The 26,625-nt window shown below is 35.5% G+C and overlaps 2 protein-coding genes and 1 pseudogene across 2 annotated transcripts; all 3 read right to left on the bottom strand.

The window, feature by feature from the left end:
- Positions 1 to 8,826: 8,826 nt before the first annotated feature.
- On the bottom strand, positions 8,827 to 9,774 carry LOC106701075 (olfactory receptor 6C2-like). Its single transcript, XM_014479693.2, has one exon. The coding sequence runs from the start codon at positions 9,772 to 9,774 to the stop codon at positions 8,827 to 8,829; it is 948 nt and encodes a 315-aa protein (XP_014335179.2).
- Positions 9,775 to 19,174: 9,400 nt separating this feature from the next.
- LOC102274300 (olfactory receptor 6C2-like) lies at positions 19,175 to 20,105 on the bottom strand (annotated as a pseudogene).
- Positions 20,106 to 23,224: 3,119 nt separating this feature from the next.
- On the bottom strand, positions 23,225 to 24,160 carry LOC102272579 (olfactory receptor 6C2). Its single transcript, XM_005899016.2, has one exon. The coding sequence runs from the start codon at positions 24,158 to 24,160 to the stop codon at positions 23,225 to 23,227; it is 936 nt and encodes a 311-aa protein (XP_005899078.2).
- Between the last annotated feature and the right edge of the window lie 2,465 nt (positions 24,161 to 26,625).

Genomic DNA, 26,625 nt, shown 5'->3' with positions numbered 1-26,625 from the left:
ACTTACAAGAGTGGAAAATCAGAGTTCACTCTTTCTCACGAGCATAGATGTAAAAATGAAACAAAATATTGAATCCAGAACTGTATAAAAGGAATAATACATCATTACAAAGCAGAGTTTGGACCAGAAATGCAAGTTTAGTTTTAACATTAGTCAGTCAATGTAACAAACCACATTAACAAAATAAAGGAGAGAAAAATAATCTCAATACATGTGGAAAAAGCATCTGTCAAAATTCAGCACACATACATGATATCCTCAGAAACTAGAACTAGAAGGGAAATTTTCCAATCTGATGAAAAGCATGCAAGAAAAACCTACAGCTAACATCATTTTTAAACAGTGAAAAAATTGGATGCTGTCCTCTAATGTTAAGAACAAGACAGGATATTCACTCACATAACTTCAGTTCAACAGTAGTTTAAGTTTCCAACTATTCCAATAAACGAAGAAGAAGAATAAATACATAAAAAGATCTGGAATAAGGAGATAGAAGTGCCTTTTTTCATCAGATCAGATCAGATCAGTCGCTCAGTCGTGTCCGACTCTTTGCGACCCCATGAATCGCAGCACGCCAGGCCTCCCTGTCCATCACCAGCCCCCAGAGTTCATCAGACACATGTCCATCGAGTCAGTGATGCCATCCAGCCATCTCATCCTCTGTCATCCCCTTCTCCTCCTGCCCCCAATCCCTCCCAGCATCAGAGTCTTTTCCAATGAGTCAACTCTTCGCATGAGGTGGCCAAATTACTGGAGTTTCAGCTTCAGCATCATTCCTTCCAAAGAAATCCCAGGGCTGATTTCCTTCAGAATGGACTGGTTGGATCTCCTTGCAGTCCAAGGGACTCTCAAGATGTACAATTTTTTTAAATTAAAAAAAAAAAAACAAACAAAAAAAAAGAAAACTAAGACCATAGCATCCAGTCCCATCATTTCATGGCAAATAGATGGGGAAACAATGGAAACAGTGACAGACTTTATTTCCTTGGGCTTCAAAATAAGAAAAAAAAAAAAAAAAAGACAAACGGGTAGAAGATCTAAATATACATTTCTCCAAATAAGACATACAGATAGCCAAAAAGCACATAAAAAAAGATGTTCAACATCACTAATTATTGTGTGTGTGCATGCATTATTAGAGAAATGCAAATCAAAACTACAAAAAAAAAAAAAAAGCTACAATGAGGTATTATCTCAAACTAGTCAGAATGACCACCATCAAAAAAATTTACAAACAATAAGTGCTGGAGAGGGTGTGGAGAAAAGGGAAACCTCCTACACAGTCAGTGTGAATGTAAATTGGTACAGCTACTATGAACAACAATATGGAGGTGCCTTAAAAAACTAAAAATAGAACTATCATACAACCCAAAAATCCCACTCCTGGGCATATACCCAGAGAAAACCATAATTCAAAATGATACATACACCTCAGTGTTCATTGCAGTACTATTTATAATAGCCAGGACATGGAAAACAGTCTAACTGTCCATCAACAGAGGAATGGATAAAGAAAATGTGGTACCTATATACAACGGAATATTACTCAGCCCTAAAACGGATTGAAATTGTGTCATTTGCAGAGATGTAGATGGACCTAGAGACTGTCATACTGAATGAAGTAAATTAGACAGAGGAAGACAAATATCATATGATACCACTTTTTGTGGAATATAAAAATGATAATACAAGTGAACCTATTTAAAAACAGAAATAGAGTCACAGATGTAGGAAGCAAACTTCTGGTTACTAGGGGGGAAAAGCAGTGGGGGGCAAGGAATTGGGAGATTGGGATTGACATATAAACACTGCTATATATAAAATAAATAACTAATCTGTATAGCACAGGGAACTCTTCTCAGTACTCTGTAACTACCTATATGGGAAAAGAATCTAAAAAAGAGTTGATATATGTATATGTATAACTTATTCACTTTGTTATAAAAGCAGACACTAACAAAATATGCAAATCAACTACATTCCAATAAAAATTTTTGAGAGATACACAATACAGAAAATAAGTCAAAAAAAAAAAAAAAAAAAAGAGTCTTCTCCAACACCACAGTTCAAAAGCATCAATTCTTTGGCGCTCAACCTTCTTCACAGTCCCACTCTCACATCCATACATGACCACTGGAAAAACCATAGCCTTGATTAGACGAACATTTGTTGGCCAAGTAATGTCTCTGCTTTTGAATATGCTGTCTAGGTTGGTCATAACTTTCCTTCCAAAGAGTAAGTGTCTTTTAATTTCATGGCTGCAGTCACCATCTGCAGTGATTTTGGAGCCCCCCAAAATAAAGTCTGACACTGTTTCCACTGTTTCCCCATCTATTTCCCATGAAGTGATGGTACTGGATGCCATGATCTTCGTTTTCTGAATGTTGAGCTTTAAGCCAACTTTTTCACTCTCCACTTTCACTTTTATTAAGAGGCTTTTTAGTTCCTCTTCACTTTCTGCCATAAGGGTGGTGTCATCTGCATATCTGAGGTGATTGATATTTCTCCCGGCAATCTTGATTCCAGCTTGTGTTTCTTCCAGTCCAGCGTTTCTCATGATGTACTCTGCATATAAGTTAAATAAGCAGGATGACAATATACAGCCTTGACGTACTCCTTTTCCTATTTGGAACCAGTCTGTTGTTCCATGTCCAGTTCTAACTGTTGCTTCCTGACCTGCATACAAATTTCTCAAGAGGCAGATCATGTGGTCTGGTATTCCCATCTCTTTCAGAATTTTCCACAGTTTATTATGATCCACACAGTCAAAGGCTTTGGCATAGTCAATAAAGCAGAAGTAGATGTTTTTTCTGGAACTCTCTTGCTTTTTCTATGATCCAGTGGATGTTGGCAATTTGATCTCTGGTTCCTCTTCCTTTTCTAAAACCAGCTTGAACATCAGGAAATTCATGGTTCGCATATTGCTGAAGCCTGGCTTGGAGAATTTTGAGCATTACTTTACTAGTGTGTGAGATGAGTGCAATTATGCAGTAGTTTGAGCATTCTTTGGCATTGCCTTTCTTTGGGATTGGAATGAAAACTGACCTTTTCCAGTCGTGTGGCCACTGCTGAGTTTTCCAAATTTGCTGGCATATTGAGTATAGCACTTTCACAGCATCATCTTTCAGGATTTGGAATAGCTCAACTGGAATTCCATCACCTCCACTAGCTTTGTTTGTAGTGATGCTTTCTAAGGCCCACTTGACTTCACATTCCAGGATGTCTGGCTCTAGGTCAGTGATCACACCATCATGATTATCTGGATTGTGAAGATCTTTTTTGTACAGTTCTTCTGTGATTTCTTGCCATCTCTTCTTGATTTCTTCTGCTTCTGTTGGGTCCATACCATTTCTGTCCTTTATCGAGCCCATCTTTGCGTGAAATATTCCTTTGGTATTTCTGATTTTCTTGAAGAGATATCTAGTCTTTCCATGATTGTGTACACAGGAAATTTTAAGGCATTTACAAAAATTAAAAAAATTAAAATAAATACTAAACTAATATGTGAATTTAATAAGATTTCAGATGCAAAATCAATGTATAAAAATAAGTTGCATTTCTATACACTAGAAACAAACTTGAAAATGAAATTTAAAATACCATTTATAATAGCATAAAAACCAGAAAATATTTAGAAATATACTTGAAAAAATATGTGTAAAACTTCTTCACTAAAAAAATTACTGAGATACATTTTAAAAGGCTGAAATAAATACGGAAATATGTCATGTCTATGGGTTGGCAGATTCAGTGTTGTTTGTCAGTTCTTCCCAAATTGACTTCTAAATTCAAATGCAATTTAATCACTATCCCAACAGGCTTTTTTAAAAGAAAAACTGAAAAGCTATATGTAAAATTTATATGGGAAAGGGAAGCAACTGATATCAAGTCAAACCTATCTGGAAAATGCTACAGAATTTACAGTATGTAGTTTCCAGACACTTTAAAGCCACAGTGATAAAAACAGTGAGGTACTGATGTAAAGATCAACACACAGATAAATAACATAAAATGGATCATCCAGATTCAGAAATACATGGCCAACTGATTTTGACAAAGGCACTGGAGTAATTCAGCATGTAGGCAAAGATTTCTTGGGACACACAATCAAGTACAAACCATAAAAGTAATAATTGATACACTGGATTTCAAAAAAATTAAAACTGCTCTTCAAAAGACATCATTAAGAAAATAAAAAAGCAAATCCCAGACAGGGAGAAAATAGTCACTATATATATATTTGAAAAAGGATTTGTATGAGAAAGCACTGATGTAGAAATTGTTAGACAGTCAGTGTAGAAGTCAGAGTCTTTGTTCTTTTTCTAATTTCAATTTTAATTCTCACACACAAGCGTTTTGGCTCCATTAGCCTAAAGCTGTATTTTTTCCAGTTTCTAGGCATTCAGAGGAATTCCTCCCTGATCTGGAGTGTCATAAAACATTCAGACCCAGGACAAGACAATCATTGACTGCTGTCCAGTTTATCAAGGAGAAAAATTCCAGGTAGACAATTAGCTCTTAAACATACATCTGTACTGCACTGTGCTTACTCAGTCATGTCCGACTCTTTGTGGTCCCAGGACTGTAGCCCCACAGGCTCCTCTGTCCGTGGGGTGAGAACCTCCAGGTGAGAACACTGGAGTGGGTTGCCCTCTGGCTCCTAAATAACGGTCTGGAGGTTTCGAGAAATGGTCGAGGGATGGCATCGATATGTCTAGAAAAACTGAGAAACTGGGAGATCCAAGAAAGCCATAAAAATGACAAACAGGACATTGCACAATTTAAACTGATTGGTCAAAAATTACACATATCTGGGCCCAAGCCAACCAAAACTGAACAGATTAATTCTAATAAAGATATAAAAACTGCTGTTATTCCCATCTTTTGGGGCTCTTTACCCCTTCTCAGTGTCTATGCTGAGGGCTTTGTGTCTCTATCCTTTTAAACATAAACTTTGCCTGCGTGAGCGTTTGCTGGTTTGTGAAATTCATTCTTTGGCTCCATGAACAGAATCCTGTTTCCCGTTTCAGCCCCACCAGATGTTCACCAGCCCATAAGCTCTCTGAAACTCATCTTTTTGGGGTTTTATGGAGGCTTTATTATGTAGTGATTATTGGTTAAATCATTGGTCTCTGTACATTGAACTGATTCTCCAGCGAGGGCCCTCTCTCTCACTGAGGTGAGGGATTTCAGTTCAGTTCAGTACAGTTGCTCAGTTGTGTCCGACTCTTTGCAACCCCATGGACTGCAGCATGCCAGGCTTCCCTGTCCGTCACCAGCTCCCAGAGTTTGCTCAAACTCATGTCCATTGAGTTGGTGATGTCATCCAACCATCTCATCCTCTGTCATCCCCTTCTCCTCCTGCTTTCAATGTTTCCCAGCATCAGGGTCTTTTCCAATTTGGGTACTGTAAATTCCAATCCTCTAATCAGGTGATTGATTTCCCTGGCAACCAGGCTTCATTTTTAGGTGACCTAAGGTCTTCCCACATCTTCTCATTAACACAACAAAAGATACCTTTATTGCTCTCATCCCTTAAGAATCTCCAAGGGTTGTAGGAGCATCCTGTCAGGAACTGGATGATGACAAATAGATTTTTTTTTTTTACTATAAATCACAAAATCACACAGCCCAGAGATCTTTATTGTTCATGATAAGATAATAGTATCAGTGCTATGATTACTGTGTTATTTTCTGAGCCCATTTTGTTTTTTTGGCAAATATACAATAGATATTCTGATGATCCTTTCATAAAATTTCAAAGGTGAAGCATAGACATGTTGTAAAAATGTGAAATCTGAAAGGAATAGCCCTTTTAGTAACAGTAGGTATGGCTGAATGATGGGTTGGTTATCATGTACAGGAATATTAACTAGCATCAAGGTTTAGCTCTAGGTGTTCACTGAAATCATATTTATAATGGCTTGTCTCTTATCTGAAAAATGTATATGTGTGTACATTTTCTGAGAAGATTTTATTGTGGTAAGAACACTTTGTGAGAACTACCCTTTTAACAGATTTTTAGTGTAGAATACATTATTGTTGATTATAGGTACAATGTTGTAAAGCAGGTCTTTAGAGTTTATTAATGTTACTTAACTAAAATTTTATGCCTTTTCATTAATAAGTCTCCATTGCCCTGTCCCTTTCAGCCCTGTTCCCTGGTAATCACTATTCCAGACTTTAATTTTATTAATTTGACTATTTTAGAAATTTCATGTAAATACAATCATGAAGTTTTTGTCTTTCTGTATCTGGTTTATTTCACTTAGGATACTGTCTTCAAGGTCCATCCACAGTGTCACATGTTGCTGAATTTTCTTCTTTTTGAAGGCCAAGTAGTATTCCACTGTGTGTATATACCACATTTAACTTATCCATTAATTGGTAGGTAGACATTTAGGTTGTTTCTACATATTAGTTATTGTGAATATTGCTACAATGAACATGAGTGTGCACACATCTCTTTGAGATCCTTTTTAGTTCTTTTGGATATATACCGGAAATGAGATGGCTAGATCATAGGGTAGTGTGTTATATTTAATTTTTTAAGGAACCTGAGTGACTTTTAAATAAGAAAACTGAAGGGAAAAAAGTGTGCTCCAATAAAGGATGAGAATATATATAAAATACAGGGAAATAGCAGTCAGAAAAGACTAAATGTGAACCTCTTGAACACAGGTTCAAGAGCCTATAGCATGAATTGTAGAGAATGGAGGAAATAGTTTCAGATGATGATCTGTGTAAATTTCTTTTTCTAGGAAATGTGGTAAATAGTGTGTGTTCTTCCAATGTATAACCATTTATATCATTAAAAAATGGAATACCTTTATGTACCACTCTTTGTATTTCTTTTGAAAACATTTATAAGTTTCTAAGATTCCATACATCTGGCTGTTTTTACTTTATTTCTTTTACTTAATTTTTGATGTGTGCTTGCCTATTTTAGAGACATTGTGTGTTGGCATTTCAATATATGTGTCTGCATCTGGCAGGCTTTTGTAATACCAAAATATTTAAATTCTTCAAAATAGTTGTTATCCATTCTCACAATTTTCCCTTTCTTTTTTTTTTTTTTTTTTTGAAAAATCTTAGAACATTTAAGAGGCTTCCCAGGTGGTGCAGTGGTAAAGACTCTGCCTGTCAATGCAGAAGGCATAAGAGACACCAGTTCGATCCGTGGGTTGGGAAGATACCCTGGAGTAGGAAATGGCAACCCATTCCAGTATTCTTGCCTGGAAAATCCCATGGACAGAGGAGCCAGATGGGCTACAGTCCATGGGGTCACAAAGAGTTGGACATGACTGGGCATGTATGCATTACTACTACTACCATAACATTTAAAAGTCTTATTATTAAAAATTTAATGTGCAATTTGTATACTTTTTGTTTTAATATTTAGTATGTAGTTTTGCTATAGATTAATTGAAAATAAGTGCCTGAGTTTATTTCTGGGTTCTCTACTCTCTTCCCTTGATCAGTATGTCTATTTTTGTTCCTGTACCAAACTGTTTTGTTTAGTTTTTAGTATTTAGTATTAAGCAAAATGCTGTTTATTTATTATTTCCATAATTGTAAAGGTTTATAATTCTCCTTCATAAAAAATGTTTATTACTGAAAGTTAACTTTTGCTTTCTTTAACATAGTGTTTCTTCTGTTCACTCCTGAAGGTACGTGGGAATAAAATTCTGCTGGTTGTCTCTATTTCTAGTGCCTAAAGCAGTACCTACCCCAAAGGAATTACCCAATACATATTTGTTTTGTGAATCAATGAATAAGTAATTTGAAAGTTTTGGATTTGAAAAACTAGTGGCAACCATTACTTATTCTTTCTCTGGAAAATGTAAGAATTTATCAACTTACTGTTCTCTTTTGGTAGGTCTAATTTGGAGATATGCTTCTGTTTTACCTGTTGTGCTTCATTTTTTGATATTTTTAATTTGGAGGTGAAGCCAGGATTTAAATTTTAAAAAATTATTATTTTCTCCCATTCTGAGGAAACCAGAAGGGAAAGAGACACGTGTACCCCAATGTTCATCGCAGCACTGTTTATAATAGCCAGGACATGGAAGCAACCTAGATGTCCATCAGCAGATGAATGGATAAGAAAGCTGTGGTACATATACACAATGGAGTATTACTCAGCCATTAAAAAGAATACATTTGAATCAGTTCTAATGAGGTGGATGAAACTGGAGCCTATTATACAGAGTGAAGTAAGCCAGAAGGAAAAACATAAATACAGTATACTAACACATATATATGGAATTTAGAAAGATGATAACAATAACCCGGTGTATGAAACAGCAAAAGAGACACTGATGTATAGAACAGTCTTATGGACTCTGTGGGAGAGGGAGAGGGTGGGAAGATTTGGGAGAATGGCATTGAAACATGTAAAATATCATGTAAGAAACAAGTTGCCAGTCCAGGTTCGATGCACGATACTGGATGCTTGGGGCTAGTGCACTGGGACGACCCAGAGGGATGGTATGGGGAGGGAGGAGGGAGGAGGGTTCAGGATGGGGAACACATGTATACCTGTGGCGGATTCATTTTGATATTTGGCAAAACTAATACAATTATGTAAAGTTTAAAAATAAAATAAAATTAGGAAAAAAAAAGAGTTAATGCAGATAAGAACAGTGGCAACCAAAATAAAAGTATTTTTGAATCGGAAAAAAAAAATTATTAGCATGCTGGGTTATGGAAGGTTCTTAAATGATGTTTCTGAAGAAGTTGTCACTAGATCAAGATGAATGAGAGTGTTTTGAGTAAATTAACCTGATGGCAAAACTTGGTAGTTCAGTATGTGTTTATTTGGCTTTACATTCTCTTATTTTTTGGGGAAAGTATTGTGATTCTTTTGATTGAATTATTGAAGGCTTGTTTGACTTGCTTGTTTCTCAGTGTGTAAATGAAAGGGTTCAGCACTGGAGCGATGGAAGTAGTGAGCATGGTCACACCTTTGTTAATGGCCACTGAGTCCTTTGCTGAAGGTTTGATGTAGATGAAGATGCAGCTACCATAGGTGATTGAAACCACAATTATGTGGGAAGAGCAAGTAGAAAAGGCCTTTTTCTTTTGCTGGGCAGAAGGGAATTCTAAAATTGTCTTGATGATATAAATGTAAGACAGAACTACACACGTCAGTGTCATAAGGAGGGTCAGCACAGCACAGATGATAACAGTCTGTTCCATGTACCAAGTATTTGAACACGAAATTTTCAGGAGGGGAGATGCATCACAGATAAAATGATCAATGGTATTAGAATCACAAAATTCCAATTCTAGGCCTAGGCTAAGTGGGGGGATTATAATAAACAGACCAGCTACCCAACAACAAAAGACAAGTCTTCTGCAGACCATGCTACTCATGATGGTCACATAATGCAGGGGTTTGCAGATGGCCACATAGCGATCATAGGACATAGCAGCTAGGAGAAAAAATTCAGTTACACCAAAGAGGTCAGTAAAAAATACTTGGCTGGCACAGGCATTGTAGGTAATGACCTTGTCACCTGTCACAATGTTATACAGGTATCTGGGAATACAAGCTGATGTGAATGAGATCTCCAAAAAGGAGAAATTTTGTAGGAAATAATACATGGCTGTCTTAAGGTGGGAATCCAGGAAGATGAGGAAGATGATGGTCAGATTCCCAGTTATGCTTAGCATGTAGGTGAGAAAGAGAAAGATAAGAAGCAAAATCTGCAGTTGAGGGTCATCTGTCAGTCCCAGCAGAATGAATGTTGTTACCGTACTGTTTCTCATTGCTGACTGCTGAGTTCTGTTAAATATGCTGTTAACATTGAAATGCTTCATTTAGGATTATTTTAGCAGTATGGAAGGTACCATATTCAAGTTTTTCCTTATTTATCATTATTTAAAATATTTACAATTTAAATATTCATTTTGTAAAGGACTACTTTTGACTGTGGTGGGTATGTCATTTTGTAGGAGCAAAGATGTCTTGTGATATTCAAGAGTTCTCTGGTTGCTGTTGTTGCTTGAATTTCATTCTTTATTAAAGTATTAAGATGTGTAAGATCATTTGGGTTCACTGTGCACATACTCTGTAGTCACTTGAAATCTCTGAGCTCTATGGTTAAAGAATTTTGTTTTCTGTTTTTGTTCATTGCATACAAGTCCCCTCAACACCTCTAAACTATCATGTGTACACACACACACACTCACACACACAAACACACAAAACTTCTTCAGCTCCCCACCTGACACTGCTTCTGTCAAGGTTTCTCTGTCCCTAAGTAATCACTTATAATCCACAGTGATGCAAAATATAAAATGTCTTAAAGTGCAATATAGTTGTACTTATGCACAATATACATTTATATTTTCATGAAATGCCCTGGTAAATAAACTTCAAAGATAGTACAGATGATGTATTTCTCTGGCTTTTATCTGTCTGTTAGTATTCTCTTCACTTCTTTCATGTCTCACCATACTAATATCCCCTTTTTATTTTCATTAATTCTTATGTTTTGCTATGTCTTTCAGATGGTCATTTCTAAATCGATATCTTTGTCTTGTAATACTTGATTCTCAGATGAAATTTGACATATCTATTTGAACATTCACATGGACTATGTCGCAAATAAAACTCATGGTCTTTATCTCTCCCCCTTCTCCTCTTAAAATGTCCCTTTCAACAAAGATAAAAGATTACATTTATTGAGCATATTCCATGTAACAGATTTTTTTGTAAATACTTCTCACACATCATATGTTTTCTGTCTTCAACTAACTTGAATAACTACTATTGATTTTCAGTTTCACCTTGAAGCCCTCTGGAAAGTTTCCTGAAAGTCCAATCACTATGCTATCTCTTATCCCAGCCTCTGTGTTCCCATAGAAATCAATGCTTGCTACCATTTTAACACTTAAGAAAGAACACTTATTTGTGTATTACGTTTCCTCCATACCCCTCAATTCATGTGTATGTGGACTCACTTTACTGTGTGAACTAGTGTATTATTTTACTGATATGGGACAGGGTCAGCTCTGACTGACTCAATAGAAGATGCAGCTAAGGCCTCAGGGTTATAGTACCTGACGTGAAGAAGAAGAGTTGAATGAGGCTCATGGTTTGTCTGAGCAACCTAAGAGGATTGGAAATATATCAGCAAATAAATTAGATTAAGTTGATATGTAGGAGAAATATTTCTGCTGCTCATCTCCTATCTTCCTCCAACTCTTTTCCTAAATCTCAGGCAACATATCCATCATGTCACTGAATGAACTTAGCCCTATCACTACCATTGGATATCATTCAATGTTCTAAAAAGTCTGTTTTTTCCTTCTAAAGTTACACAAAGTATAGTAAAACAAGATTTAAAAGAAGACTCACTGATATGTGGCTAACTGGTTTTTGTTTATCCTACTTTTTCAAAAGACATGTTTGAAATGAGGACAAGAATCTCTGATGAGGATGCAATTTCAGCCACATCATTCTTTGGGTAAACTGAGGAGTATACTTACCCAATTAAATGAATATAGCCCTTATTTTTTGCTGTGAATTTAATATATTTCTGGATGGTCATCAAATTTTAATCCCATTAGATGCCAGTATATTTTTGTGCATAAAACTCCAGTAAAATGATATTTTTATATCCAAAGGAACTGTGTTCTAAAAATATGAAAAAAGTATATTTTACCAAATATAGAAATTTATCACTCACATTTTCAATTTTTAAAAGACAGGTAAAATATATTTTCCAAAGCATAGCAAGACTTAAATCACACAAAACTGAATAAAGTTGAAATGACAAACCTCACTCTTATGACTGTCAATCATAGTCTCTGTTGTTTGTTGAAACATATGCAGTCTTAAAACTCCTAAATTGAAAATGACAGTTAGGACGAAGATTTTTATATGAGCTTTTGGTTACTTTTGCTTATGAATCCACTATCATGTTCACAACAAATCCAAGATGCCTCTTAGAGGTATCTTTCTGAAGCATCCATCTTCAAACAATTACATGGATTTTCTTGTTGTATTCTTATAACCTTCTCTCAAGAAAGAAAGAAATATAATATTATATGAGGATGATGGAATGTCAGAAATCTTCTCCAGTTTGAGGAAAGTTGCTATGCTAACCTCTCAGGGCTCTGAACACATTAACTACACCTAGCTTGACATTTGCTTTATTTGTTAAAAATACAACCAAGTGAATAAACAGAGTCCCTGGTGACCCAAGAACAAAGTCACTAATGAATCTTTTGAGTAATTAAATTTGTGGTAAAAAATGTGGTAACTATATCTTCTTTGGATATAGTTTCCTTGGAGACAGGAGGACGCTGCAGATAAAAGCCAGTAGGAAAACAGAAGGGGCTTCCCCAGTGGCTAAGTGGTAAAGAATCTGCCTGCAATGCAGGAGCCACAGGAGACACCAGTTTGATCCCTGGATCAGGAAGATCCCCTGGAGAAGGGCATGGCAACTCACTCCAGCATTCTTGCCTGGAGAATCCCAAGGACAGAGGAGCCTGGCAGGCTACAGTCCATAGGTCGCAGAGTTGAACACGACTGAAGTGACTTAGCATGCATGCATGCAGGACAACAGAAGAGTCTGGTTGTAAAATGAAATTTTAGCTTCTTCTTACTGTCACATGGAATAAACTGATACACATGATATCAGTTCAGTTCGGTTTGGTTGCTCAGTCGTGTCTGGCTCTTTGCGACCCTATGGACTGCAGTATGCCAGGCCTCCTTGTCCATCACCAGCTGCTGGAGTTTACTCAAAGTCATGTCCATTGAGTTGGTGATGCCATACAACCATGTTAACCTCTCTTGTCCCCATCTCCTCCTGCCTGCAATCTTTCCCAGCATCAGGGTCTATTCTTTTTTTTGTGTGTGAGTTCATTCTTTTTTTTTTTTTTTTTACTTTGCAATATTGTATTGGTTTTGCCATACATCAGGGTCTTTTCAAATGAGTCAGCTCTTCACATCAGGTGGCCAAAGTATTGGAGCTTCAGCTTCAACATGAGTCCTTCCAATGAATATTTAGGACTTGTTTCCTTTAGGATGGACTGGTTGGATCTCCTTGCAATCCAAGGGACTCTTAAGAGTCTTCTCCAACACCAAAGTTCAAAAACATCAATTCTTCACCATTAAGCTTTCTTTATAGTTCAACTCTCACATCCATACATGACTACTGGAAAAACCATAGCTTTGAATAGATGGACCTTTGTTGACAAAGTAATCTTTCTGATTTTTAATATGCTGTGTGGGTTGGTCATAACTTTTCTTCCAAGGAGTAAGCGTCTTTTAATTTCATGGCTGCAATCACCTGCAGTGATTTTGGAGCCCCCCAAAATAAAGTCTGTCACTGTTTCTACTGTTTCCCCATCTATTTGCCATGAAGTGATGGGACCAGATGCCATGATCTTCGTTTTCTGAATGTTGAGTTTTAAGCCAGCTTTTCCACTCTCCTCTTTCACTTTCATCAAGAGGCTTTTTAGTTCCTCTTCACTTTCTGCCATAAGGGTGGTGTCATCAGCATATCTGAGGTTATTCGTATTTCTCTTGGCAATCTTGATCCAGCTTGTGCTTCATCTAGCCCAGCGTTTCTCATGGTGTACTCTGAATATAAGTTAAATAAGCAGGGTGACAATATACAGCCTTGACGTACTCCTTTCCCTATTTGAAAACAGTCTGTTGTTCCATGTCCAGTTCTAACTGTTGCTTCCTGACCTGCATACAAATTTCTCAAGAGGCAGGTCAGGTGGTCTGGTATTCTCATCTCTTTCAGAATTTTCCAGAGTTTGCTGTGATCCACACAGTCAAAGGCTTTGGCATAGTCAATAAAGCAGAGATAGAAATAGATGTTTTTCTGGAACTCTCTTGCTTTTTTGATGATCCCACAGATGTTGGCAATTTGACCTCTGGTTCCTCTGCCTTTTATAAAACCAGCTTGAACATCTGGAAGTTCATGGTTCACATACATTGAAGCCTGGCTTGGAGAATTTTGAGCACTACTTCCCTAGCATGTGAGATGAGTGCAATTGTGCAGTAGTTTGAGCATTCTTTGGCATTGCCTTTCTTTGGGCTTGGAATGAAAACTGACCTTTTCCAGTCGTGTGGCCACTGCCGAGTTTTACAAATTTGCTGGCATTTTGAGTGTAGCACTTTCAGCATCATCTTTTAGGATTTGAAAGAGCTCAATGTGAATTCCATTACCTTCACTAGCTTTGTTTGTAGTGATGCTTCTTAAGGCCCATTTGACTTCGCATTCTAGGATGTCTGGCTCTAGGTGAGTGATCACACCATTGTGATTATCCATACACATGGTATGGGAAGACCATTAAAAAACTACATTTCTTATTTATTAGTCTATACCATAAATTATTAACTATATTTAGGAACTTTTAATTAGATAAGAAATTTAAAAATACGTAAAATCATATAACCCATATAGACATTTTTCTTCAAATGTATCAACATATTTATAAGACTAAAAATAAGCATTAACAACAGATTAAGTATAATTGGATACATAAGTCAATGTTTTTAACCTTCTAAACATAGTCTAAATTAATATACATATAGTTATATATTAGTTATTTATTCTTATTAATTCATGTTCAACATCTTAGTATCTTAATGTTCCTTCAGATATTAAAATCAAAGTACTATAAATTCATGTCCTTTAAAGTTTTCCGTGCTCCTATGGTCAACTAATTTATGACAAAGGGGACAAAAATATGCAATGTGACAGGACAGTGTCTTTGATAAATCGAGCTGGGAAAACTGGACATTGTGCATGTGTGCTTAGTTGTGGCCAACTCTTTGTGACCTTATGAACTATAGCCTGTCAGGTTCCTCTGTTCATGGGGTTTTCCATGCAAGATTACTGGAGTAGGTTGCCATTTCCTCCTCAAGAGATCTTGCCCACCCAGGGATTGAACCCACGTCTCCTGTATTGGCAGGTGGATTCTTTAGCACTGAGCCATCTGTGAAGCCTGGGAAAACTGGACAGCCAAATGCAATAAGTAAATAAAATAGCATAAAACTGGGTTAGTACTACCTTACACACTGCATGAAAATTAACTCAAATGGATAAAAGACTTGAATGTAAAACCTGAAACTATAAAGTTCTCAGAAGAAAACACTGGCAGTACATGCCTTGACTCCAGTCTTGGTGATGATTTTTTTGGATTTGACATCAAAACCAAAGGCAACAAAAGCAAAAATAGACAAGTGGGGCCTCATCAAACTAAAAAGCATCTGCACATTGGTTCAGTTTAGTTCAGTGGCTCAGTTGTGTCTGACTCTTTGTGACCCCAAGGAATGAAGCACAGCAGGCCTCCCTGTTCATCACCAATTGCTGGGGCTTACTCAAATTCATATCCATCAAGTCGGTGATGCCATCCAACTGTCTCATCCTGTCGTCCACTTCTCCTCCTGCCTTCAATCTTTCCCAGCATCAGGGTCTTTTCCAATGAGTCAGTTCTTCACATCAGGTGGCCAAAGTATTGTAGCTTCAATTTCATCATCAGTTCTTTCAATGAATATTCAGGACTGATTTCCTTTAGGACTGACTGGTTTAATCTCCTTGCTGTCCAAGGGACTCTCAGGAGTTTTCTCCAACACTACAGTTCAAAAAATATCAGTTCTTGGGCACATAGTCATTATGTTATACATTAGATCCTCAGACATCTTCATACCTAAAAGTTTGTATTTTTCTTAATAACCAAACTCTCCTTTTTTCCCCCATCCCCCAATTTTTGGTGATCACTTTTCTACTCTCTGAGTTTTATTTTAATTTTTAGATTCCATGTAAAAGTGATACCATGCAGTATTTAACTATGTCTGACTTTTCTCACTTAGCATAATGCCCCCAAGTTCAATCTATGTTGTCTTAAAAAGACAAGATTTCTTTCTTTTCAGTGGCTGAATATGCACTGTACATATCCACGTGCATTTTTTCTGTAGCCTTTAGGGGGAAAACTACTTTCTTTCAGCTTCTAGAGGCTGCATGCATTCTTTGACTCCTGGTCTTTTCCTTGTATTATTTGATCCTCTTTTTTCCATTGTCACATCTCCATCCACTAACTTGATTCTTTTTCCTTATGATTAAATGGTGCCCATTCACATAATCCAAGATAAATTTATCTTAAGATCCATAACTTTATCACATTTATCAAGTTCCTTTTGCCATGTAAGGTAACCTTCACAGGTTTCAGGGGTTAGAATATCTTTAGATGGATCATTATTCAGTGTATTGTGCATGAACACAATTGTCCAAGAAAAACATGGTCAAAATCTACAGTTATTAGTGAGTTTATTCTAGCCCAGGTCCTGGTTGAGCAGGTAAGAAAAATTTACAGAGTCTGGAATTGTTAATATTCTGTCTTTATATATTTCTTTCAGATGGAATTTTCATTTTTCAATAGAAAGACTCAATGGAACTTCTTAATTAGGCAGTGTATTTTTTTACAGTTACTAAATGAAGCTAATTTATTACATATACTTATTACAGTAGTAGTTTCAAACAAATAAGAATTTTGTGAAATCAAGTAGAGATTTATTCATCAGGTTACTTTAGGGTGATTTTTCATATTGAAGTACAGTTGATTTACAATATTGTTTTAGTTTCAGGTATATAGAAAATGATTCAGTGATTTTATATATATATATATGTGTATATATATATTCAGATTATTTTCCATTATAGGTTATTACAGTATATTATGTATGATTCCTTGTACTCTACAGTAAATCATCATAGCTTATCTATTTCATATGTAGTAGTTTGTATCCATCAGGTCAGTTTAATGGGCTACTTAGTATAGGGAGAATAGGAGTTGTCAGAAACCAAATACCTTAGTAGCCAAAAACCAAAGTAGCCTTAGAAAGACTCCCTTATTTTTTTCCACTTAGGGTGGCTGAGTTTTCTATTATATGGTGTTAACTTTCTTCTTTGCTCGTGGTGTTTTGGTGTTACTTCTTCTCTATTCACTCTACGTTCAGGAAGCTTTAGGCTATTTCATTTCCAACTCAAACCAGAGTGATCAATGTAAATTCAGTTATTTGATAATTTAATTTCTAAATAATTACCTTCTCTAAAATAGAACAGGTGCCACAGTCATGGGATGGATAATAATTACAAAGGTTATAATGCAGGACCTTCTGCAAAGAGCTATGTGAGAAGCTGAAAAATTCACTTAGAATAAAAGCCTTGCTGTGTGAAAGACAAAGTAAATGGTCTTGAATAAATTCAAGCTCATATAATTTGGTGAGAGCAAAAAGGTTAAAATGAGCCTGTGCCCTCATAACTGATCTCCTATATATTGATCAAAAGAACCTAATTAAGACAGAATATATAAGTAAGACCTGATTGAAGGGACATCTGTGGCTCAAGGTGGCTCAGTTTTTAATACGGATTCCTGAATTTGTTTACAGTCATTGGTCATATATTAGTGGCATTTTTGAGCCCACACCCTGGTTTCATTGGACCTTTCCTGGAAACATTCACAGTTATTATACTCATAAATTCAGTTCTATATACCAATTCATAGATAATTCCATTTTTATCTGTCTTCTTAGGGAGAGTGTTCATATGCTATTGACCTTACTTTTTGTCCAGAACTTCCTGCTTTTCATTGTTTTATGTTAAAGTATGTCTTCTTTTTGTAAATGTTATATAAATATACACTATTTTCTAATATAATTAATGTTTTCAATTCTTTACAAATTATGAATGCTTATATTAAGATGGAATGCTGTATTTAAATAATTTTCTCTTCAGTTCAGTTCAGTTCATTTGCTCAGTTGTGTCTGACTCTTTGTGACCCCATGAACCGCAGCACGCCAGGCCTTCCTGTCCATCACCAACTCACGTCCATTGAGTCGGTGATGCCATCCAACCATCTCATCCTCTGTCATCCCCTTCTCCTCCTGCTCTCAATCTTTTCCAGCATCGGGTCTTTTCAAATGAGTCAGCTCTTCACACCAGGTGGCCAAAGCTTTGGAGTTTCAAACTTCAGCATCAGTCCTTCGAATGAACACCCAAGGATGATCTCCTTTAGAATGGACTGGTTGGATCTCCTTACAGTCCAAGAGACTTTCAAGAGTCTTCTCCAATGCCACAGTTCAAAAGCATCAATTTTTCTGTGCTCAGCTTTCTTTATAGTCCAACTCTCACATCCATACGTGAGCACTGGAAAAACCAAATCATGTAATAATGTTCAGTTTTCATAAATTAATACCTTCATTTGGCATATGTAATTTTCCTAAAGTGTCCAATGAGGACATTTTACCATTAAAATGGACATCATGGGGCATCACATATGTAGCAAATACTAGTGTTTGAGTCAGATATAAATGGAAATTACTTCTTACTAGCAGTGTAACTCTGCTGTGCTTTAATTTTCTTAAGTGGGAAGACAAAACATCTTTTAAATTTGTTTTCCATATATTAAAAAGTAGTAGGTCTCTAGTGATTTTCTAATTGTTAGCTGCTAATCATTGTCATCATGATATGAAGATGAACATATAAAGAAACAGTATTATAACTTCAAGTTTTAAATCTAATTTTAATATTAAACTCATTTTCCCTAAACCAGCCTTCTCTTGGGTTTATTGTTAAAAGTCAAGAAGAGAATAATCTGGAATGGTGCTTCTTTGGAGGACTGATGCTATAACTGAAGCTCCAATACTTTGGCCACCCCATGTGAAAAGCCAACTCATTGGAAAAGACCCTGATGATAGGAAAGATTGAAGGCAAAAGAAGAGGGTGGCAGAGATTGAGATGGTTAGATAGCATCACCAGCTCAATTGTAATGAATTTGAGTGAACTCCAGGAGATAGTGAAGACCAAGGGAAGCCTGATGTGCTGCAGTCTATGGGGTTGCAAAGAGTTCGACATGACTGAGTAACAACAACAGAATGGGGCCTGAAATCAAAAAGGCCTCAAGTGCTGAGGTGGGAATAGGCAATAAGCACAATTAGTAAATCTATAATATTAAGATGAAGTTATTGTTTCTGTTTGTGGTTTTATTAAGAGTTGGTAAATTGTAAAATGATTCTTTACTGACACATGTAATCCCAATAAAGCTTCCTCATTATGTAGGAAAGCCTTAAAGTTTAAAGATATAGGTTGAGGATGTCTAATCTATTCATGAAAACTTGATTTTTCCACTTTAGCAAATTCCCTTACTTTATTAAGAACAATGTGAATCTTCTGATAGCATTATCAAAGGCTTGTTTAACTTGTTTCTCAAGGTGTAAATGAAGGAGTTCAACATAGGAGCGATGGAAGCAGTAAGTACTGCCACACTCTTATTAATAGCTACTGATTCCTTTTCTGAAGGTTTAATATAGATGAAAATACAGCTTTCATAGGTGATGGAAGTCACAATCAAGTGGGAAGAACATGTAGAAAATGCTTTTTTCCTTTGTTGAAGACAAAGGAATTGTAAAATGGTCTTGATGATGTATATATAGGATAGAATGACACACACAAGGGTCATGATTAAGGTCAAAACAGCAGAGACTATGATCATTTGCTCTATGAGCCATGTTTCTGAGCATGAGATCTTTAAGAGGGGGGCTGTATCACTGACAAAATGATCAATAACATTGAAGTCACAAAATTCCAGATGCAGGGCCCAGGCTAAGTGGAGGGATTATGATCAATGCCAGCCATCTAGCAACAAAGGATGAGTCTTCTACAGACCATGTTGTTCATGATGGTCACATAATGCAAGGGCTTGCAGATGGCCATGTATTTATCATAGGACATGATAGCCAGGAGAAAAAATTCTGCAGGAGCTAAGAAGTCAGTAAAAAATATTTGACTGATAAAATTGTCATATGTGATTGTCTTATCACCTGTTGATATATTACACAAATATTTGGGAATACAAGAAGATGGAAATGAGATTTCTAAGAAGGAGAAATTTTGCAGGAAAAAGTACATGGCAGTTTTCAAGTGAGAGTCTATGAAGGTGAGGGAGATGATTGTCAGGTTCCCAGTTACACTCAACATGTAGGTGAGACGTAAAAAGATGAAAATCACAATCTTCAGTTGTGGATCATCAGTCAATCCCAGCAAGATAAAAGTTGTTACTGTGTGGTTTCTCATCACTGAATCCTGACTTCTATTCAATCTCCATTTATGATTCAGAGATATTTGATATGGAGAGTGATATTAATATCAAATATCAATAATCACTTAGCAAACTATACAAAACCATCTAACATGCAATTTACAAAGGCATGCTTATAAGTATTATTATTAATAGGTCATCTGAAGCAGTATGCATGATAATCTTAAGGCATATTTTGAAAAATATTAGATGGCTTTATCCATATCAAACTTCAACATATTACGGGTCTTCTTTTCCATGCATTATGTTTTACTTTTATCTTCATCTGGGATTGGGATTGCTTATATAGTTATATTTTACTACTAACTGAAGCCAAATGCAGAAACCAAATCTTAAGTTTCTCAATGCTTTACTATTTCTTTTTGTAGCTTGGTTATTGATAAAGTGAAAGTAAGACCCAAAATAGTTTAAAGCTTATTATACAGGCTTTCCTTATCCACTGCTTGAGATTTGAGTATTAGCATTAATCCATTTTTAAAAACTAGTATTTTATTATCTAAATTACTTTATCCTCATTCACTTCTTCCCCTGTGCCTCTCATGACCTTTTGTTTAAAACTTGTAGAATACAGGCAATATTTCGGTCAGAAAATTGTTAAAATACTTTAGATGTGGCATTCACAAGTTTTTATGAAGTTATCACAATTGTTTTTAACTTCTAACCCATTAAATTAATATGTAAACATTCCAATGTCTTGATGCAAATGTCATTAATTAGAAGAATATCAGATTTGGAGTACTAGTTACACTCCCCAACCACTGTTTACTTTCACCATGATTCAGTTTGTCATGGAAATAAGAACAGTATCCTTTATATGCAGAGTACATCATGAGAAACGCTGGACTGTAAGAAACACAAGCTGGAATCAAGATTGCCGGGAGAAATATCAATCACCTCAGATATGCAGATGACACCACCCTTATGGCAGAAAGTGAAGAGGAACTCAAAAGCCTCTTAATAAAAGTGAAAGTGGAGAGTGAAAAAGTTGGCTTAAAGCTCAACATTCAGAAAACGAAGATCATGGCATCCGGTCCCATCACTTGATGGGAAATAGATGGGGAAACAGTGGAAACAGAGTCAGACTTTATTTTGGGGTCTCCAAAATCACTGCAGATGGTGACTGCAGCCATGAAATTAAAAGATGCTTACTCCTTGGAAGGAAAGTTATGACCAACCTAGACAGCATATTCAAAAGCAGAGACATTACTTTGCCAACAAAGGTCCGCCTAGTCAAGGCTATGGTTTTTCCGATGATTATGTATTGATTCGAGAGTTGGACTGTGAAGAAAGCTGAACATCGAAGAATTGATGCTTTTGAACTGTGGTGTTGGAGAAGACTCTTGAGAGTCCCTTGGAAAACAGAGTTTTCTCTTGTTTTTTGAGGTAAACTTGTATTGCTACAAACCTTCCCCTTAGCACTGCTTTTACTGAATCCCATAGGTTTTGGGTTGTTGTGTTTTCATTTTAGGACTTCCTGATGGCTCGTTTCTATGCATATTTTATTATTTTTTAAAATATCTTCTGTTATTTGTTGTTTATTCAGAAGCGTGTTGTTTAGCCTCTATATGTTTGTATTTTTAATAGTTTTTTTTTTTTTTTCCTGTAATTGACATCTACTCTGACTGCATTGTGATCAGAAAAGATGCTTGGGATGATTTCAATTTTTTTTTTTTTAATTTATCAAGGTTAGATTTATGGCCCAGGATGTGATCTATCCTGGAGAAGGTTCTGTGTGCACTTGAGAAAAAGGTGAAATTCACTGCTTTGTGGTGAAATGTCTTATAGATACCAATTAGGTCTAACTGGTCCATTGTGTCATTTAAAGTTTGTGTTTCCTTGCTAACTTTCTGCTTAGTTGATCTATCCATAGGGTGAGTGGGGCATTAAAGTCTCCCACTATTATTGTGTTATTGTTAATTTTCCCTTTCATACTTGTTAGTATTTGCCTTACATATTGATGTGCTCTTATATGGGTGCATATATATTTATAACTGTTATATCTTCTTCTTGGATTGACTCTTTGATCATTATGTAGTGTCCTTCTTTGTCTCTTTTCACAGCCTTTATTTCAAAGTCTATTTTACCTGATATGAGTATTGCTACTCCTGCTTTCTTTTGGTCTCCATTAGCATGAAATATTTTTTTCCAGCCCTTCACTTTTAGGCTGTACGTGTCCCTTATTTTGAGGTGGGTCTCTTGTAGTGCTGTTGGACTTTTTAAAGAATTGGCTTTTAATCTCTTTAGCTTACTTAGTTGACTTCATTTTCTACCCATAGTAAGTTACATTTTCCGTTTACTTTTGTTAATTCTTCATTTTTTTTCAATTTATTCAGATGACTACAAATTCCCCTCTTTTGGGCTAGTTTACTTTTTTGTAAATAATGAATAATTTAAGATAACAGAATTCCAATTGAGTGTAGCTTTTTCAGTGTTCCAAATAATTTGTGATGTTTGTCTGCATTTCACTGCTTTCCTGATAGTAATTAGTTGATGTGGTGTAAAAACTATAATTTTCAAGAAATTACATTTGTGTGGATTTTTCTAGTTGTTGTATCTAATAATTTAGATAATTATGATAGAATCTGGAATATAAAAGCTGAATTGGTGTTAGATGTTGGCACAAGTAGCAAATATACTGGGGAATGTTTTTTCCTTGACTAACAGCTGTAGAAGCTACAGATAATACTTCTCAGGAAAAAATGTAATCTTTCCATGAAAATAAGTATGATTTACTAATTCAAACTTTCATTACATGTGCATCTATTGTGTCACAAGTGCTCTTACTGCAGTAATCCTGAGACTTCAGCCTTAAGTCTCTGTGATCTATAGTGCAACCTCTGTTCCCATATGCCTGCCTTTACTCTCCTAATTATCCACATGCTTTTATAGATTATTGCTCTACTTAGTTAAATCACTATTTCTAATACATTCTATTGACAACATTTAACATAGATTCAAGAGAATATTTATTAAGTTTTATCTGCTATATATGTGTGTTCATAGTAATATATGTATTTTGCTATTAGTAAATTATAAACTTCAAAAATATTTCCTTCCTATCCTTTTGAGATGATATTTTTTAAATATTTTTTTCTTACTTAGATGAGAACAAAGCAATTCTTTTGATTGAGTCCTTAAAGGCTTTCTTAACTTGGTTGTTTCTCAAGGTATAAATAAATGGATTCAACATAGGTGAAACAGAAAAAATGAGGAGTGAAACCACTTTTTTAATGGCCACTTCTTCCTTTGCCGTAGGATTGATGTAGATGAAAATGCATGTGCCATAGGTGATAGAAACCACAATCATGTGAGAAGAACAGGTTGAAAAGGCCTTTTTCTTTTGCTGAGCAGAAGGGAACCTCAAAATTGTCTTCACAATGCAAGCATATGACAGAACTACACAAGTGAGAGTCATATTTAGGGTCAGCACAGCACAGATTATAACCGTCTGTTCCATCAGCCATGTTTCTGAGCATGAGATTTTCACTAAAGGAAATGCATCACAGCCAAAGTGATCAATCTTGTTAGAGTCACAAAATTTTAGATTTAAACCCAGGCTAAGTGGTGGGATTAATACACATAAACCAGACATCCAGCAAGAGATGATGAGAATTCTGCAGACTCTGTTGCTCATGATGGTCACATAGTGCAAGGGCTTGCAGATGGCCAAGCAATGGTCATAGGACATGGTGGCCAGCAGAAAAAATTCTGTTACTCCACACAGATCAGTAAAAAATACTTGAAGGGCACAAGAATTATAGGTAATGACCCTGTCACCTGTAGCTATACTATACAGGTATCTGGGGATACAAGAAGATGTGAAAGACATCTCCAAGAAGGAGAAATTTTTTAAGAAAAAGTACATTGGTGTTTTCAGGTGGGAATCCACAAATGTGAGTGTGATGATGGTCAGGTTTCCAGTTAAACTCAGTGTGTAGGTAAGGAATAGAAAGATAAAAATTAAACCCTGCAGCTCAGGGTCATCTGTCAGTCCCAGCAGAATGAATTTTGTTACTGTACTGTTTCTCATCACTGACTTCTCACTTCTCTCCAATCTGTATGTGATATTCAGAGAAATTTGCTTATAGACTATTTTAACTGGTTTAAAATTTAATACATTTAATCTTTTAGTTTATATATACAATATATTATATATATATATACATACTATATATATGTATATACATAAACACGTGTATTTTGTCTGTCTATCATGTGTTTAAAATTTTCCATTGTGACTAAGTAGATGCTGAGGAGCTACACTTTCATAGGTTGCAATAACATCTTTTGACTTTCAAGATTTTTCCTTATTCAGAAATGGAATCAGAAAATTGCATCCTTGATTTTGTATCTTTTCTTGACACTTCGAATCTTTTAAAAACAGTGCTAAAATAACTGGGGTTTACTTCATAGACTCTAGAGAAAAATCTGAGGTCTTTGTTCCAAAAGAAAATTTTGTATGCTAGTTTCTTTTTAGGTTAAGTGTGCTTAATTCTTACAAATAAGCTAAGCCCTGCTGCTTGCCCATCACCCAGTGCTACATAGTCCACTTTTTTTTTCCCCATCATTGCCTTTACTGAACATGTGTGTTACCCTGATGCTGATATATATGATAATCACCTTCTCTTCCCTTCTACAACTTCCAGCCAAGGAATTAATCTTCACTGATACTACACCAGTAGAGACTCAAATATTTCTAATATACAATTAGTGTTTCTTATCTTGAGATTTTCTAACATCAATGAATAGAAAAAAATTCACCCTTTTTGTGCTTGGTTCATTTGTTTTACAAGTGTATTTACTTTATTGTTTAACTTATTGTATTCTTTTCTTACTGAGGTTGGTCACGATTCATCGTAACTACTTACTTAGGTCCAGTGTTTCTGATATAGAGTAAAATCACTGACTGACGATTACAGCTTACTTGAAAGTTAAAATCTTCTTAAGAAATTCAACAGCTGTCAAGTATTTATATCAAATTGATATGTAGAAGAAATAGACATACATATGTATTTGCAGCCCATCTACCTTCCTTTCATCTTTCATAATAATTTCTCAGATGATATGTGCATCATTGTGAAATTTTACTCTGCCCTTCAAACTTTGACCATCACACAATTCTTGAAATACATCTATTTTTTTTTACAAGACTATTTTATAATAGAAGTTAGTAAGCATATTGACAATAAAATGTTAGTATCTGGTTTCTGATTATTCTTTCAAACAAATGTTCAATATGAACACAGGGCTATGTAATGAGATATGTCATTTTAGTAATTATGTTATTTTCGGGGATATGTAAAGAGGAATGAAAGGGCATGCTTAAATACTTCTTTATACAGGAAAACACTATTTTTATTTGAGATGTATCTATCCAAAGTTATCTTGAATATTTCTTACATTAACTTTGATACAGAATTTTTTATATATGACATACACTTCCCAGGAAATGAAATTTATCCACACAATGGAAATTCATTCTAAAAACTGGCATTTCAAAAATATATTTTAATACATTAAAAATAGAAATTACTACTGAAATTTTTTTTGTTTCCAGCGGAAAATATAACCAAGATCCTATGAAAGGAATTACAATCCAAGAGACAAACTTTATCGTACTTACTTTTCTGTGAGTAAATCAAAGCTTCTGGTGCTTGTTTAAACATCAAAAAATTAAGATTACAATGCTAATAGTCATATTTTAATAAGGATGTTTATGTCTTCACACTAATTGTCATGTCTGGGAATGAATAGGGCTCCCTTTGTCCACCATCTCCAACAAATTGGAAAGATTTGTTTATGATGGGCTTAGTGCTATTATAAATGTCCAAATATTTTCTTACTATCTCCATTATTGAAACAAAAATAAATTACAGTAAGAGCTGAGGAATTCTCTTAACTGCTAGAGGAGATATATGTTAAATCAGCAGGACAGAGGAAATGCTTTTACAGTCAGTGTCAAATGTCACTTTTTTTTAATTTGCAGAAAATACAACTAGGTGATAAAAACAAATGGTCCTTGCTGATCTACAATCAAGAGTCATTATTTAATCTTCTGAGTAATGAAGTTTGGCAAAAAAACACATAACACTGTGTCTTTGGAGACAGGAGGATGTTACAGCAGCATTTGACCCAAGTCAGCAGGAAACGGTATCATTTCAATTACATAAATCATTACAAAAATCTTGAAAAAATTAACTGTTTAATTATATGAATGAAATCTGTAATTATATGAATGTTTTATTATTGGACAATTCCAATCAGATAAGAGAAAGGAAAAGTTTATAAAATTATACTAGTTTAATGTTTACATTATAGAACTTATACTTAGATATTTCTGTCTTGGCACAGACTACCTGTGAATACTTAAAAATTTGCCACCATATCTTGTAATTGGATGCAAAATATGTTTTTATGATTGTACAACAATATGGGCTCCCCAGGTGGCTCAGTGGTAAAGACTCTGCCTGCAGTGCAGGAGATGCAGGAGACATG

Source organism: Bos mutus, chromosome 5, assembly GCF_027580195.1.
Source record: "Bos mutus isolate GX-2022 chromosome 5, NWIPB_WYAK_1.1, whole genome shotgun sequence".
Classification (NCBI taxonomy): Eukaryota; Metazoa; Chordata; class Mammalia; order Artiodactyla; family Bovidae; genus Bos; species Bos mutus.
Note: the sequence above shows the minus strand (reverse complement) of the source record. Positions and strands in the feature narration are given on the sequence as shown.

Excerpts from the sequence above, each read along its gene's own strand:
- LOC106701075 (XM_014479693.2), bottom strand. The coding sequence starts at position 9,774 with ATGAGAAACAGTACGGTAACAACATTCATTCTGCTGGGACTGACAGAT.
- LOC102272579 (XM_005899016.2), bottom strand. The coding sequence starts at position 24,160 with ATGAGAAACAGTACAGTAACAAAATTCATTCTGCTGGGACTGACAGAT.